General features: G+C 38.6%; 1 protein-coding gene across 3 annotated transcripts in view; it reads left to right on the forward strand.

The window, feature by feature from the left end:
- LRRC8B (leucine rich repeat containing 8 VRAC subunit B) overlaps window positions 1-15,983 on the forward strand; it is a 71,774-nt gene extending 55,791 nt beyond the window's left edge. For all 3 annotated transcript variants that reach the window (XM_032247821.1, XM_032247820.1, XM_032247822.1), the window contains 2 exons: window positions 943-3,107; window positions 10,917-15,983. In XM_032247821.1, coding sequence (XP_032103712.1) covers window positions 969-3,107; window positions 10,917-11,189 — 2,412 coding nt within the window. In that variant the 5' untranslated portion in view covers window positions 943-968 and the 3' untranslated portion in view covers window positions 11,190-15,983. The remainder of the gene's footprint in view (window positions 1-942; window positions 3,108-10,916) is intronic.
- The last annotated feature ends 1,404 nt before the right edge of the window (window positions 15,984-17,387 follow it).

The raw sequence follows: 17,387 nt of genomic DNA on the forward strand, positions 1-17,387 counted from the left end.
ACATTAAACATGAGAAGGAGTCCCCTTGATACAGTATTCTAGGAGAGCTTTTCTTCCTTATTCCTTTTTAAGCCCTAACTGTTGCTTCCCAACTCCTAAATACTCTAATTTTTTTAATACTCATATACTTAAATTATAAAGCAAATGCTCATGCAGAAAGGAGATAATGCATTCAGTGACAGGCTGTTTTGGGCATAGAATCGTAGATCCCTCTAAGCCTAAGGGGTAATTTTATAAAGTAAAGCTTGCTTAAAAGAGGCTCCTCGTGGTGATCAAAACAACTCTCGAGCTGTAACTGATGCTCCAGACGTGGGATGAGATAATGGAAGGGAGCTTACTCAGACATTCTGGAAGGTATAATGTGACCATTAGAAAACAGGGGCCAGGTGTGGTGGCTCACAGCTGTAATTCTAGCACTTTCAGAGGCCAAGTGGGGAGGATCACTTGAGGCCAACAGTCTGAGGCCTGTGGGACCCAGAAAGAAAGAAGGAAAAAGAAAGAGAGAGAGAGAGAGAAAGGAAGGAAGGAAAGGAAGGAAGGAAGGAAGAAAAGGGAAGGAGGGAGGGAAGGAAGGAAGGAGGGAGAGAGAAATTAGTAGCATCAAAACAAGTTTTTTCAATGTCAGTTGAAGAAAAATTGGCTCCTGGTTTTTAGTAGCCTAGCCTGGAGTTGAGATACAAGAGGTAACAAGATAATTACCTCAAAGGCTACCCCTAAATTTCTTTCTAGTCACCATCTAAGAGACTGTGGTTCAGAGTTGTCATGACCTATGGTTTCAAATGAAACCAGAAGACTTAGGTACCCCTTGATCAGCTCTCCCTTTTAGGTTTTATCCCAGAGCTAAATCCGACTTGGAAGGAGGGTATGTGTGTATTAGTATTAGAGTTAAATGCTTATTTGAGTACTTGCTTCAGTAGTATTTCTTTTATTTTCCTCTTCCAGTTTCTGTACTCCTACAAGGGAAAGTCATGATTACACTAACCGAGCTAAAATGTTTAGCAGATGCCCAGTCCTCTTATCACATCTTAAAACCATGGTGGGACGTGTTCTGGTATTACATCACACTGATCATGCTGCTGGTGGCCGTGCTGGCCGGAGCTCTCCAGCTGACGCAGAGCAGGGTTCTGTGCTGTCTTCCGTGCAAAGTGGAATTTGACAATCACTGTGCTGTGCCTTGGGACATCCTGAAAGCCAGCATGAACACATCCTCTAATCCTGGTACACCACTTCCGCTCCCCCTCCGAATCCAGAATGACCTCCACCGACAGCAGTACTCCTATATCGATGCCGTCTGTTACGAGAAACAGCTCCATTGGTTTGCAAAGTTTTTCCCTTACCTGGTGCTCTTGCACACGCTCATCTTTGCAGCCTGCAGCAACTTTTGGCTTCACTACCCCAGTACCAGTTCCAGGCTCGAGCATTTTGTGGCCATCCTTCACAAGTGCTTCGATTCTCCATGGACCACCCGTGCCCTGTCAGAAACAGTGGCTGAGCAGTCAGTGAGGCCTCTGAAACTCTCCAAGTCCAAGATTTTGCTTTCGTCCTCAGGGTGTTCAGCTGACATAGATTCCAGCAAACAGTCATTGCCCTACCCACAGCCAGGTTTGGAGTCAGCTGGCATAGAAAGCCCAACTTCCAGTGTCCTGGACAAGAAGGAGGGTGAACAGGCCAAAGCCATCTTTGAAAAAGTGAAAAGATTCCGCATGCACGTGGAGCAGAAGGACATCATTTATAGAGTATATCTGAAACAGATAATAGTCAAAGTCATTTTGTTTGTGCTCATCATAACTTATGTTCCATATTTTTTAACCTACATCACTCTTGAAATTGACTGTTCAGTTGACGTGCAGGCTTTTACAGGATATAAGCGCTACCAGTGTGTCTATTCCTTGGCAGAAATCTTTAAGGTCCTGGCTTCATTTTATGTTATTTTGGTTATACTTTATGGTCTGACCTCCTCTTACAGCCTGTGGTGGATGTTGAGGAGTTCCCTGAAGCAATATTCCTTTGAGGCGTTAAGAGAAAAAAGCAACTACAGTGACATCCCTGATGTCAAGAATGACTTTGCCTTCATCCTTCATCTCGCTGATCAGTATGATCCTCTTTATTCCAAACGCTTCTCCATATTCCTATCAGAGGTCAGCGAGAACAAACTGAAACAGATCAACCTCAATAATGAATGGACAGTTGAGAAACTGAAGAGTAAGCTTGTGAAAAATGCCCAGGACAAGATAGAACTACATCTTTTTATGCTCAACGGTCTTCCAGATAATGTCTTTGAGTTAACTGAAATGGAAGTGCTAAGCCTGGAGCTTATCCCGGAGGTGAAGCTGCCCTCCGCGGTCTCACAGCTGGTCAACCTCAAGGAGCTTCGTGTGTACCATTCGTCTCTGATAGTAGACCATCCTGCACTGGCCTTTCTAGAGGAGAATTTAAAAATTCTCCGCCTGAAATTTACTGAAATGGGAAAAATCCCACGCTGGGTATTTCACCTCAAGAATCTCAAGGAACTTTATCTCTCCGGCTGTGTTCTTCCTGAACAGTTGAGTACTATGCAGTTGGAGGGCTTTCAGGACTTAAAAAATCTGAGGACCCTCTACTTGAAGAGCAGCCTCTCCCGGATCCCACAAGTGGTTACAGACCTCCTGCCTTCACTGCAGAAACTGTCCCTTGATAATGAGGGAAGCAAACTGGTTGTGTTGAACAACTTGAAAAAGATGGTCAATCTGAAAAGCCTAGAATTGATCAGCTGTGACCTGGAACGCATTCCACACTCCATTTTCAGCCTGAATAATCTGCATGAGTTAGACCTAAAGGAAAATAACCTTAAAACTGTGGAAGAGATCATTAGTTTTCAGCATCTTCAGAATCTTTCGTCCTTAAAGTTATGGCACAACAATATTGCTTATATTCCTGCACAGATTGGGGCATTATCTAACCTGGAGCAGCTCTCTTTGGACCATAATAATATTGAGAATCTGCCCTTGCAGCTTTTCCTATGCACCAAACTACATTATCTGGATCTAAGCTATAACCACTTGACCTTCATTCCAGAAGAAATCCAGTATCTGAGCAATTTGCAGTACTTTGCTGTGACCAACAACAATGTAAGTAAATCCATTCTTTATTCAGTGGCTGCCATACTTGTAGTGTGTTCCATAGGGAAAGAAAACACGCTTCAAATCACACTATGTATTCTCAAGCCAAGCCCAATCCCATCTGGCATAAATTACCAAAACACGGAGCATCCATTTTTAATCTAACTTACAAGTTGTCGTGGAGATTTTATGAAAAAATATATAAGCATTTGGCACAGTTCCTGGCACATAATAGTGGCTCAGCAAATGTTTTTCTCTTTGTTTTCCTTCCCAATTTCCTACATAAACATCACAAAGTATTTTAAACTATTTAATTTGTTACAGGAGAGCTTTTTGTTTTATAAAGGTGTTAGGTATTTAGGGAGTTTGGTAAAAATTTTCAGTTTTCCAAATCTGTTGTAATAAAATAAGTTTTTTAAATGCTGGGATTACGAATTATTCGTAAATTCTTTTTGTGATGTGGCGAGAAAGATTTGAAATCTGCATGCATGTCTAGAAAGATGATTCAAAATGAAAGACCTGCCTCTATAATGCAACACTAGGGCTTCTTAGTAGCTTTTTCCAGGATCCATGCTTTAGAATGAACCATAATTTGCAATAGTAAAGCCAAGTTAAAGAAAATTTAACTTTACCAAAACATGAAAAAGCAAAATAAATGAGTAGTTTCCTAGGTTAAGATATGGAGGAGGAGGAAAAAGAAAAAAAGGAAAAATTCACTGTAGTCAAAAGGCAAGAGAGTGAGGCCAGTGTCCATTTGGGACGAAAGAGGGAAAACCAGATCAAAAATCAAATCTGCCAAGGGATGAAACTGACATTTCTCTACGTGAACAGGGGTATAGCTATTCTACCACACTTGAAAATGTATTATCTCTTAGACTTTCTGTAGTTCATATTTCATGGTAAATACAGCTTTGAGCATGGTGTTGTCTAATAAACATATGAATCATCAGACATTATTTTTGAAAACCATGGGTGTTAGAGAAATACCAGAAAATTGCGGGATGACAACAAAATTCATGCTGATTTTTAGAACTCTGGGACTTTATTCATATATAAAAAGACAGAGCCTACTGTAAGGTAAATGAGACATCTTCAGATCTTAAGGGTTTATGAGATTTTAAAACTACATTAGGATTGATCTAGACTGGCAGTGTGATTCAGAATTACCCAAAGGGCTTGCTGAAACACAGATTGCTGGGCCCTGCTCCCAGGATTTCCGATTCAGTAGGCCAGATGTAGGACCCAAGAGTTTACATTTCTAAAAAGTTCCCAGGTGGATTTGATGATGCTGGCCTAGTGACTGCACTCTGAAAATCATAGGTCTACAAGTATATCACTAGTGCCATCTAATTATGCATCTGATTAATATTAATATTTTGGTCACATTTTTTCCATTGTTAAATCTATAACTATAAATATAAATAATTATTTTGAAAGGCATTGGTTCCACTAAGCAGTTACACACAGTTAAGTCACTTTCAAAAATGGATTTTTGAGAGTCATAGCTTATTCAGCTGTTAGCTGGCCATGCATTATTTAAATGTATGAGCAGGTGATCGTTTTCACCAAGCTAATGTAATGAAGAAACTTTGACACCATTAGTATTTTTGACACCAAGTTTATGGAGTCCTAGACCATATCCGAAACAGAGCATAACTGTGAATATCAGACACATGCTTTCTTGAATAAGAAAGAATACTTTGGAGCATATGAAAAGTCTTATGCTGAAAATACTTTATATCCAAAGTAGAATGGTATCTTTTTGTGTGCGTTGTCCCAGAAACCTGAGAAAAAGTAGTTGCTGAGCATCTTTGGAGCCAAAATGATGAGCATACATATTTGAATTGGTGAACTGAGGGTCAAAGAAGCACTGTGCAGAGACTATGTAATAAAATAAAAAACTGAAACTCACTCAGAGGACAGCCACCAGGAAGATGAAAACTCTGATAGAATAGTTTAGCCTCATGATGGGAAGTATGGGTGCGTGGGAAGGGAGAATGGCCCACAGTATTGGTCTTCAGATATTTGAAAAATTTACATGGAGAACAAAACTTGTTGTGAATAGCCACAGTGTTCGAACATAGGGCAAGTGAGGAGAACTGGGGCCAGCAGGGGAAGATTCTCATCTTTCCCATGTAGCTAGTCAAAGGTTGAACATTTGAGGAGGGAAAAGTAATTTTCTTATTAATAAAACTCTCCAGACAGGGACTGGATACTCAGTAGGAATGTTGTTAAAGGGCATCGGGGAATTCAGGTTTTGTGTGGGGATTTAACTAATTTCAAGATTATTTCCAACCTTGAGAGTCTCATGGTTCTGAGTTAGATCAAAATGTTGAATCACAAGGTCAGGAGTTCAAGACTAGCCTGACCAATATTGGGAAACCTGTTTCTACTAAAAATACAAAAAGTAGCCGGGTGTGGTGGTGCCCGCCTATAATCTCAGCTACTCGGGAGGTTGAATCGGAAGAATTGCTTGAACCCGGGAGGTGAAAGTTGGAATGAGCTGAGATTGCACCACTGCACTCCAGCCTGAGCGATAGAGCTAGACTCCATCTCAAAAAAGAAAAAATTAGAAAATATCACAGTGGCTGCATGCATAGTTAGATATATGTATACTCAGAAACTCAAGCCAATTAGTCCGTGTGGAATAGTGGTTAGTAAAGATTCCTACAAGAGGCATTTTAAATTTCTGTTCTCAAGACTTGGGCAGTGTATCAGGTTTATAGATGGAGGCAACAAATACTACCTCTTAAGCAGAAAAGACCTCAGTTGAAAGAATATTAGATATCTCCTATTACCACTGAAAAGACTGTAAAACCAAGCTTGGGAAACAGTTTCAAAGTCAGTCAGGCAGCAGTGAGAACCACAGCCAGAATCAGAGCGGAAAAGCAAAATGGTGAGGATACACTGTTGAGGTACCAGCACAGAGCACTAGTTCTTTTCTGGAAAACTTAACATTGCTACTGTTGTGACCCTGGGCCTCCCACAAAATAGATTCTTCATGGCTTCCACTTCTTTGTGATGTTAGCCCCAGTTCAAAGTCCAAGTCTGAACAGCTGATGGGTATAGTTAATGAATGTCCACATTGCGGCTGTAAGAGAGCTGAGAACACAAGAATCTGATGGTGGCATTTTCTCTAATAGGAAGTGAGCTCAACTGCCCACCAAGCGTTACAAGATAGGGAATTCCCTGGACACGGGAAGGTGTTGGGCAGTCCCCAGTGATGAATATTCACTGAGCGGGCACTTCAGTGTGTCTTCCGTAGTTCAGTAATAGATGTCACCACAAAAAGCATTAAATGTTTCTTTTGATCATATTTTTGCTGCAGGATTCTTCAGAGCCTTTAACATGTGAATATGTGTTGTGCTTCTCCAAAGAGAGATGATATGCAATATTTGCCAAATGTGTTTGAGTAAAACACCTTTTTTATAGAGTGACTCTTGTGTTCTGTGAAGCACACCCTAAGAACACTGGATGAGGGAAGTGTTAAAAGACAGGGGTCATCCACAGAGGATTGAAATAAGCATGCCCGATGTAGTAAGAGATAAGACCATTTAGCAAGGTGGGTCAGAATGAAGAGTGCCTGCACATCTGCCAGTCAAATTCATGTTGGAGTCACTGAATAGTGACTAGGGTGAGACTTCAGCTTGAAAGTGCTAGTTATCCTGAACTGGTACCTTCAAAGGAGGCTCTGATTGTAGCATATAAAAGGCTTGGGAGAGGACAGCCAAGAAACAAAACCCCATGGAAAGGTTGAATCAGTTAAGATTGACAAGTAGAAATATAGATTTGAAACACGAGACAAAGACTCATTCCTGAAAGGAACCCTGAGTCGTCTAGTCCAGGGGTCCACAAACTGCAGCCTGCGGGTCAAGTCTACCCACTGCCTGTTTTTATACAGCCCAGGCTAGGGATGGTTTTTACATTTTTAGATGGCTGGGGGAAGAAAATCAAAAGAATATTTTGTGACACATGAAAATTATATGAAATTCAAATTTCAATTTCCATGAATACCATTCTTTTCATTAGTGGGCCTGTATTTCATAGTGGGCCAAAATTATACTCAATTAATATATTTTAAATTTCATCACTTAAAAATATGGAATTTTTTTCTCTTATTATATAAGGACCTACATAATATTTTCAGTTTTGCCTTTTGGCCCAGAAAGCCTAAAATACTTATTCTTATGGTCCTTTGGAGAAAACCTTTGCCAACCCCTCCTCTAGTCCACTGCCCTTATTTTACTGAGGCTCAGAGCAATTCTTCACCTGAGGTCTGAAGTTTCTTGGCAAGGGGGCTAGGATGGAACCCAAACATCTGAATTCTCTACTATTCTTCTACTGTGTCTCCCATGTAGACATCCAAGTGATTCTACATGGGGAACAGTGGTATGTGCAGGTGGGCATGGAAAGTGGGAGAAGAGGAGGCAAGATCCATTCCTGTCATAGTGCCAGAGAGTAACTGGATTATGGCGGCATTGATTGTAATGAAGAGAAGCACAAGGCATGGGAAAGGATTGAACTAGGTTTGCTGAAATCTTAGACCAGTCCAGTTGACACCTAGGTCTTTGACTTCCACACTTGTCCTTTCTTTTTTTTTTTTTTTTTTCTCCTGGTACTAGCTTGAAGACTTTTAGCCAGAAAGTGATGTAGAAATTCCTTCTGAAGATCATTTATGTTATAGTGCATGCTGTTATTTTTGGCATCATTACTTAGAACAGAAATATTCAGCTTTGTTTCTTGAAAGGATGGGACTTTAGGGTTTGGTAAGCATATCCTGAGATAGCATGTATCATTGGCTGGAAGAAAAAATCTGGTATTGAGAAGGATTCTAAAGTAAGATCCCAGCCTCTGGGGAAAAGTGGAGGTATTTAATTAACAGTGTCAGCCACCTATGTAAAAGAAGACCATCCTGTTCTGGGGGACTTCAGTTCATTTTACTGAAGACATTTGGTTGTCAGAGAATTCTAGGAGGTAGAGTAATTATATAGCCATTAGTTTTTCTTTTTGTTCTTGTCTATTTTGTAGTTTATTATATAGTTTGTTTTATGTATGTATGTATTATATGTTATAGTTTATTCCATAAAACCATTTTATTTCAGTTTATCAGCCCTGTGATAGTCTAAGTTTTCCCATTGGTTTTTTAGAAGAAATTAGTAGTTCACTAAGGTAATTTTTTGCTCTCTGGCTCATGTATCATACAGTCTAAGAAATGGCATGCTAAATAAATTAGTTTTAAATAAATGTTTTCTAACTTTTTAAATAAAATTTGTTTTTATAAAATTTGTTGACCCAGGCAAAATTGGGGCTCTTGTAAGCTTCAAGGCACACTATTTCTGAATCTATAAGTAGATTTTTCAGGATAAAATTGCTGAGTTGAAGGAATGTCTCGAGTCTTTAACAAAGCTCCCCAGCCTCCTTTAGAAAAATTGAATGACACTAGGTGATCCTGTGCCTTAGCTGGCCAGAGAGCTGGAGAGAAAGCCCCAGAGATGGACCCTCACACACAGGAGGAGTTACCAGCACAGCAGTTGACTCACTTTCAAAGCAGCAATGCTAAGGGGCTGGCCTGGAGGCATACTCCCACTAGCTTGGGAAATCCCTCTCCTATCCTGGAGCCTGAGAAGTCCACTAAAATCAGATTTAGAGATTTGAAAGGAGATTGGTGGGAATGTGGGAGTGCTGATAGCCAGACAAGAGAGTGAGGGCAGTGGCTTCAGGATCATCACCCAGTAGGAAATCAGTCCAGTTAAACGAGATACAGACTGGGAACCTGAAGCTGACTGAAGGGGAATATAGAATTCCTTAATGCAGCTCAGGTTAGGGCATGGCACTTTTCTTCATACCACTCATTACAGGCAATTGTGTAATCGTTTAATGTTTCTCTTTTCCGTGAGACCAGTGCTTCTCAACTGGGAATGATTCTGCCTCCCAGGAGACATTCGTCTGGAAACTTTTGGTTGTCACAACTGGGAAGGGGAGTGGCACAGGCAGCTGGTGGGTAGAGGCTGGGGATGTTGCTAAACATCCTACTGACAGAACAGCCCCACAGCAAGAGCTTTTCCACCCAGAATGTCAACAATGCTGAGGCCGAGATGTCCATGGTGACCTGTGTGAAGCTACAGTTCTCAAAGGCAGTCTTTTTAACTCAGCACTTTATCCCAGCAGCTAGCTGGGAGCCTGGCACATCAGAAGGCACTCAGCACGTGCTCACTGAATATAAATGAGCCAAGCCTGATTTCTATTTTAGCCAGTTTGCCTGAGTTATTTCATAGGCACCAACAAGCACTCCTAACAATAAGCACACTGAACAGGACTGATTTTTTCCTCCACTTGGACATCATTGACCCTATTTCTGAGCTGCAGATGTCTCTGTGTAGAAGGGGTTGCCTTTCAACGAGGTTGCGTTTCTTCTCATCTCTCTGCCTCATCTCTCAATATAAGTCTGCATATGTTTCCATCTGTTCTTGAGAAGAAAGTGAAATTAAAGGGTAGATATTTTTCCTTTTGTTTATATCTAATATTTTGGTGTACAATTATCTATATGGAATGTTCTTAGCAGTGACGATCATTAGATTTATTTTTAAAGATATACAGCACTGAATGTGCTTATATAAACTTAAAAAAATGAGTGATGTAGGAGAATGGAGTTTACGACATCATGAACATTTTTTAATGGAATTTGGTCATTTTTTAGTTTATATAAAGGCTATTAACCCTTTTGAGGAAAGACAGTTCAGGATGGCCCAGAAACTTGTCTCCCAGCGGGTCTGCATTAGCCCATCAGAGGATATAGGCAAGTCCCTGAGTGCACTTTTTATCCCTGTTGCGAACAAAGCCACTTTCTGAACCAAGGAACCTACATTATTTCATAGTTTGTAGGTGCTTCCTGTCCCCAGCCAATATGTAGAGTAATATGGGGGGGACAGACCAGTATGTGCAGTCTGTCTATGCTGAGGCCAGACTTGCCCCTCAGTGAAGTGATGTGTTGAAGGGGTTGTGTATGTGCTCAACTTCTCTGGAGGTCTTTCCTCAATAAACCCTATTTCTTGAATTTACTGTGGCTCCCTTAGAAATTGACATACAATCCATCCACCATATAGGGGAGCAGTCAATGTGAGCAGCTTTAGGAGTTGACCTAATTTGCGGAATATTTATCATATTTAAAAATATCTCTCTGTGTTATAAATTATTTAATTGAAACCATGACAGAGGGAAGGAACAAGGATAAATATTCTGGTGTATGTGTATGTAGAGGGGAATTAAATTTATACATATATATAATCATAATTTTTTGCTCTGCTTCTGTAGACTTTTTTTAAAAAGAGAATAAAGTTTTCAGTCTGCTCTCAGGATCTTAGGATGTTTTTAAGGGTATTGTTCATTACATTACACAGTAAGTAAGCTTTTTATGAAGACTCTTGAGGGTAATTTATTTCTGATCCAGGACTCAAGAGTAATTATGATTATTCTTACTGGTTTGTTTTTTATCTTAAAGACAATGTATGTATAACTACATTTTCTTTAAGAATTGCCTGTTAGAGTGTTTTAAAACCGAATTCATTGCCCACCCATATACAGCAGGGATGTAGGTGTCCAAGGTAGCAGGAGTCCTCACTCCTCATGATACTCCTGTCTTTATTTTCCCTTCATTTTTTCATCTACTTCAAATTTATCATCACTGTAGTATGCATCACTTATAAATCTCTAGAAATGTTTTTTTTTGGAAAAAGGTAGCTAGCAGTATAAAAAAGTAAATGTCTTATCAAAAGCCATCAAAAACTGATTTTACCAGCTTCTTTTTTCTTCCCTTTCCAGATTGAGATGCTACCAGATGGGCTGTTTCAGTGCAAAAAGCTGCAATGTTTACTTTTGGGGAAAAATAGCTTGATGAATTTGTCCCCTCATGTGGGTGAGCTGTCAAACCTTACTCATCTGGAGCTCATTGGTAATTACCTGGAAACACTTCCTCCTGAGCTGGAAGGATGTCAGTCCCTAAAACGGAGCTGTCTGATTGTTGAGGAGAATTTGCTCAATACTCTTCCTCTCCCTGTAACAGAACGTTTACAGACATGCTTAGACAAATGTTGACTTAAAGAAAAGAGACCCATGTGTCAAAATCATTTTTAAAAGTATGCTCAGCCAGACGCAGTGGCTCACGCCTGTAATCCCAACACTCGAGAGGCCGAGGCGGGTGGATTGCCTAAGTCCAGAAGTTCAAGACCAGTCTGGCCAACATGGTGAAACCCCATCTCTACTAAAAATATTTTTAAAATTAGCTGGGCATGGTGGCACGCACCTGTAATCAAGCTACTTGGGAGGCTGAAGCAGGGGAATTGTTTGAACCAGGGAGGTGGAGATTGCAGTGAGCCGAGATCATGCTACTGCATTCCAGCCTGAGTGACAGAGCAAGGCTCAATCTCAAAAAAAAAAAAAAAAAAAGCTTCAGGGCTTTAAATGAGATGTAAAATTTTCTAAGCTCATAAAGATGAAGAATGGGTGACTATTATGAGGAACCATAACTAAATGTCTTATTAAAGCAACTCAGTGACTAGCCCTAAATTAACCAAGTAAAAAATGTTAACACTAACCTGAAGTTTTGTGAATAATTGTTCTTTAACTTATTGAGATGTTATAAGAAATGCACATCGAGGGTAGAATGGAAGCATGAAGTGACTGAATTCCTCCTTGCAGTGTTTACCTTGAAAATTGCATAGGTATTCTCTTCTCTTCTTCCCCTAGTCCCAGTTACTTATTTGCACATTTGTTTGAACTGACTTCCTGTTCTAATATTTATCACCAAGACCGTAAACTCATCAGTATGAATTTTCTTGATGTCTACTCACCACTGTCTTTGATTTATGTTCTTCTTAAATTTTTTTAGTCAGGGTGTATTGTGCTTGGCAGAATTCCTTTTTGGCTTAATTTTTACTTCCTTTCCCAGATTGCTTGAGTCTTCCTTAATCTGATTTTCTCTTAACAACAATTATGAACCCTGAGAAAATGCCGGCATTTGGTCTTTGCCTAGCACAGGAACCGAGTATTTAAGACATATGATCCTTGGGGCATCCTGAAAATTAATCTATTCCCTAAAATTTCTTCTTGTCTATCATCAAGGCCTTTTCTTATTTGTTAAGAATTTTTATATTAAATGTAAAACATATAAATATTTTCTATTGTATAATCTCGGATTCAACATCTGTGAGGATAATTTTTGTATGATACATAGAATTTATGCATTTCTTTATGAACTTACTGTTAGTGTACTTGATTTTGGCTGTTTATAACTCTCATGTTTGTGTACATTCTGCTCCAAAACGTTTTTATACTCTGCAACTAATTACTTTAGATAACCAAAGCCTTGTGTTTAATGCCCTAAAGTATTTGGGAGTTTCCTTGTGAGAGAGTGGCCGAATCGTCTACCTCTCTCTTCCCTAGTCGCTGTGCAGTCGTACGGGTACAATTCTTAATTACTTACAAAAGCTGTGATAGAGGGGAGAGGTGCAGATTTGGCTTTTAAGTTCATTTTAAAATACTTTGTAGAAATTTAGTAAGAGTTAAAGCAATCCATCTGCATAATCTCTAGCTTGATTATAATGTAAAACAGCCTCTATTCAGTGTCTAAATTGAGTTCTCAAAACTCACAAAGAAATAGATCCATTTAACTAAAATTCATCTCATGCCTTTATCTAACTCTTCTAGAAAATACACTTTGCCTCTTTTGATAAAGAGCTTTGTGTTTGGCCTTTTATTATCATGCATATTGTTAAATGAATAAAATCAGCTGACTCATTTTGGGGAAATGTACATTTTTAGTGTGTTTTTCCCTAACACACATTTGGTCTAGGCATTATGATGCCACCTCTTCATCTTGGATATAACTATAAAGAAATCTATTAACTCCACCTAGACAAAACTGGAAAACATTATGGGCCAAGTGTACTGTGTATATGGAATTGCGGTGTGTGGTATGTTTTCTCTTGCTTTGTTCCAGAAAGATGAAAGTGGGACTTAAGTAGAGCTTCCCTCACCCGCCACACTCTCCTACACTAACATTCAGAGAAAAGATTTATGCAAATCAAATGAAATTTGAATAATATTAGCTATAAGGAATATAGGACACCAAACACTGCCTCACACATTATTGTTTATTCTGAATGGAAAGGAACAGTGTAAAAATAAACTACTTACCAAAACTTGCCTTTAGTCTGAACATTCAAGCTCTCAGGGAAGCAGGTATAACTGATGAAACTGACTTCTAGGACTTCAGAAAACAGATTCTAATTATATCCGTGTTTTTCGTTGTTTTCCTTTTTTTAAATGTGAGTTGATGGTTATTTTAGTGTTTCACAATGGAATTATCGTGTATACTGATTCCAGTGTGGTATATGGTTAAGTTTTGGACATGGATATGCCAAAAATGCTTAAGTGTTTTTGGCCACATAACTAGCTAGAATTTGTATGAAAAACCTCTTTTATAAGAATAATTTTCAAAACAACATTCAGATTTGCTACCGTTCACCTGACGAACTTCTCCATGACTCATCACTGGTTTGGTTCAACTGCAGAAGTCATTGGCTGAATTTTCCTTATCGCCTACATAAATTTCTGGAGGAATTGACTAGCAGGATTAATAATGAATATTATAAACTGCTTTCCACGCACGAGGGTATAGTTATTGGTGCAATCTGTGGTGTTCCTGATGCCATGGTTTTACATCTTTTAATTTAAACCTAATATACCAGTGTTTAGGTAGCTTTTGAGACAAGGTAGCACTGATACAAGGAACAATGAGGCTACTACTTAACATAAAAAATGTGGTGTTTATACCACCTTTACTGTACTGTTGGAGCAGATCTTTATTTTACAAGTGTTCATATTGAGAATTTTAAATGAAGAAAATTAAGTTTGTTAAATTATAAGACTTTTGTTGGCATTTGATTTCCACAAATACATATGCATTTTCTAGAATATAAATGTGGAGGTTATTCAGAACAAAATTCATGTCTTATGGTAGTACTGGCATGGGTTGATTTTATTTGCATGCACACAAAGACACATACTTCATGTATGCAAATTATAACTTATTAGTTTTTTATATATCTAGTGTTTTTCCCAAAATTACAGGAGGTTATAAATACTAGGATAGCAAGTTTTTAAATCCATTAATCATGAAGTGCTCTATTTCCTAAGTTATGACATTTCAAAGAAACCACATGTTCAACGTTGATCTGAGAACCTAAGTGTTTTTGAGCATTCCGGTAAAGGTGTGGTGTTCTTTTCCTAACCTACTTCAGGGTACATCTGTGTGGCACATAGATACTACTATATTTTCATTCTTCACTCCCAGTCTTAATTTCTTTCCCCTGTATGTATGTCAGTGTATTTTATGTTACTTCACATTATGTTAAACAGGGTAAATAGAGATCCTGAGTATCTCAGTGCGGTGGCATAGCTCCAATAGGTGTGCTGCAGTGATGTATTTGCATAACATTGTTTGATAATGAAAATTTTTTTTCTGTTCAAGTGTTTTGTGATTAAAATCTTATGTTTAATTAAAATATTGCATACTATTGATGAGTTAAAAAACCATTAAAATAATCAAACAATTATTCTGTGGCCTTAACATTATTTTCTTGTGTTTTTCAGTGAAATTTTCATCTTTCCATCTTCACATTCTCTTAGCATACTCCTATGCACATAAGGTATCTGTTTTTCTTCTCCACTCACCGACCACACTAAATTTGATCAGCACTTGTACAGTAACAATATATTTGTGCTAGAAGATTTGCAATGATACTTGAGCATGTATTTATTTAGGAGGAAGCCACTGCCTATAATTATGCCTCATTGAGTAGTTTTACTTTACCCATCCTGCAGTATTTACAACTGATCTCTACCCAAAGCAGGACAATGTCATGTAGATCTGCTTTTTCAGTAAAGATTGCATCAGAATCTATGTTTATTTCTTTCTGGAAACAGAAAACCTGGTGGGAGAGGGAAGGAGTTATTTTGTATCCTGGTTTGTATTATGAAGTCATTATATACGAAATGATATAAACTAATAACTGTTGCAGAATGCCCTCAGATATAATTATTTCTTTTCAGCTGGATATGAAAAGCTGAAGCAGTGAAAACCTGCGGTCCTGTTTAATCACTTTCCTTCTCTTGTCCATCACTTCTGTATCCACAGGAAGCTATCTTTTATATACATTTGGTAACAGACTACATTCTCTTCAAATTTTTTATTTGAATAATTTCATCAGCACTAAAGCATTAACGTAAAATAATGAGCCAAAGGACTGAGTTGAGATGGCTTTCAGTGGAGCTTAATTTCATATTTAACTTTTGCATTTGAGTTGTATAATACACTACTGCTGAAAAAGCAATTATGAATGCCTTCTGCATGTTGTACATTATCTCTAACAGAGATGGTGCAATTTTAAGAATACAAAGGGGCATAGAGTTGGAATGGATGTGTTTGTGCATATATATGTTGTGTTTAAGCCTAAATATTAACATTTACAAGAAGATTTTTTAAAAATTCTTCAAACGTTTCACTCAGTGAAATAAAGGGCCAATCTGGAGTAGAGATATTTTCTGTTGTTAGAGCAAGAGTGAAAGCTAGCATTTGTTATCTGTCACATATTTAGAAATGTGTGCAATTGGTTTTTGCTGTTGGTAATGAATTATTAGAAAATGGAAGATTTTGTTCAATGTTTTTGGCCCTCAGGTTTACCATGTAAATCTGCATTTTGGTGGTAAATCCCTTTGCCTCAGATTCAGTAGCTTTTGGTAAACTTCACTGTTTTTAAAGTACCTATTGTGTAAAATAAAGATTCAATTTTTATAACAAATGGCAAATAAAAACACTAAATGCTGGAAGAAGTTGACTGTACTAATTTTTCCCAAGTTCCAAAAGTGACCCCTTTTCTCTTCTCATGCTTCCTGTACAGTCGTACTGTTATATTATTCACCAAGTGATATATTTCAGATTTACACTTGAATCCTGTAACAGTGGTATGAGTTTTCAAAATATGCTACTGTAGCAGGGAAAGGCCATGGGAAATGGATCTCCTGAACACTGAATACAGGAGGAAAGTTTATTACAGCCAGGAGCTGAGGAAATGATCTGTCCAAATTCAGCTCATAAAACAAAGGAAGGTTCTGCCTTTATATAGGCTTGTACTTTAGATATTATACATGGAAGAATCTTAGGTTTATAGCTTTAGAAATCACTTATGAAAAGGGTCTCAGTTTACAGTTTCAGGAATCACATAGGAAAAGGTTTCAGTTCATAGTTTTAGTACTCATGTGAAAAGGTTACAGTTTCAGGAATCACATATAAAAGAGTTCCGGTTTACAGTTTTAGAACTCACATGTGAAAAGGTTACAGTTTCAGGAATCACAAATGAAAGGGTTCCGGTTTACAGTTTTAGGACTCACACGTGAAAAGGTTTCTGGTTTGATCTTGTTTTAAGTAAAAACAGTGTCTTCCGGAGAGTTTCCCCAAGACCAAGCCTGCCACCTACAGGAAGGTGAAACAGGAGGCACCAGTCGGTCAGCCTTTTATCTTCTATTGAAATGCAGTGTGATAGTCAAAGGGGAAGTTGATCTCAGATGCCTGGGTCTCCCTCTTCACTACCACGACCACAAAATAACAAGCACCTGAAAAGAGCTGCATGGAGCCTAAAATACATGGGTTGCGGGGCAGTAGGTCTCTCATGAGCGGGCCCATCTTTTCGTGGAATTAGGAACAGATGCTCATAGAACACCTCATCTCTTGCCTATCTTCTTGGTGTCTGTGTCTCCATTTCCTATTAATTTAACATTAACTTTGAATTGTGAACCAGGTAAACAAAAAACTGCAAGACAGGCAATTCTGAGATGGTTTAGTCAAAGGAGAAAAAAATTGAATTGGATAAAATGTGTACATGATAATTTGAACTTTTGGATAGAAAACAGTCTCTTCCCCCCCCCCCCCCCCCCCCGCCCAGTTTCAGAACCACATTAGAAAACTGATAGCCAGAACTTTGCTGGAATATATATAGACTGACTGAATCAGATTATGAAGGAAAGTAACTTAATTGTTCCCTGGTCGTATTCTCTAAAAATGCAGTAAGTCATTTTCCCCATCTCTAAGTGCTTCTGGAAGAGGAGGTCTATTGAAACGAAGGGAGTGCTTGCCTCCAGGCATTAGCAGCTTTTCAGGGACTGCCAGGTACTTTCAGATGCAGGAGTTATGTGCTAACAGTCTTCAGGGCAGTGACATGCCCCTCTAAAAACAGC

This window comes from Sapajus apella, unplaced genomic scaffold (genome assembly GCF_009761245.1).
Source record: "Sapajus apella isolate SASKATOON/1434 unplaced genomic scaffold, GSC_monkey_1.0 scaffold64, whole genome shotgun sequence".
Taxonomy (NCBI): Eukaryota; Metazoa; Chordata; class Mammalia; order Primates; family Cebidae; genus Sapajus; species Sapajus apella.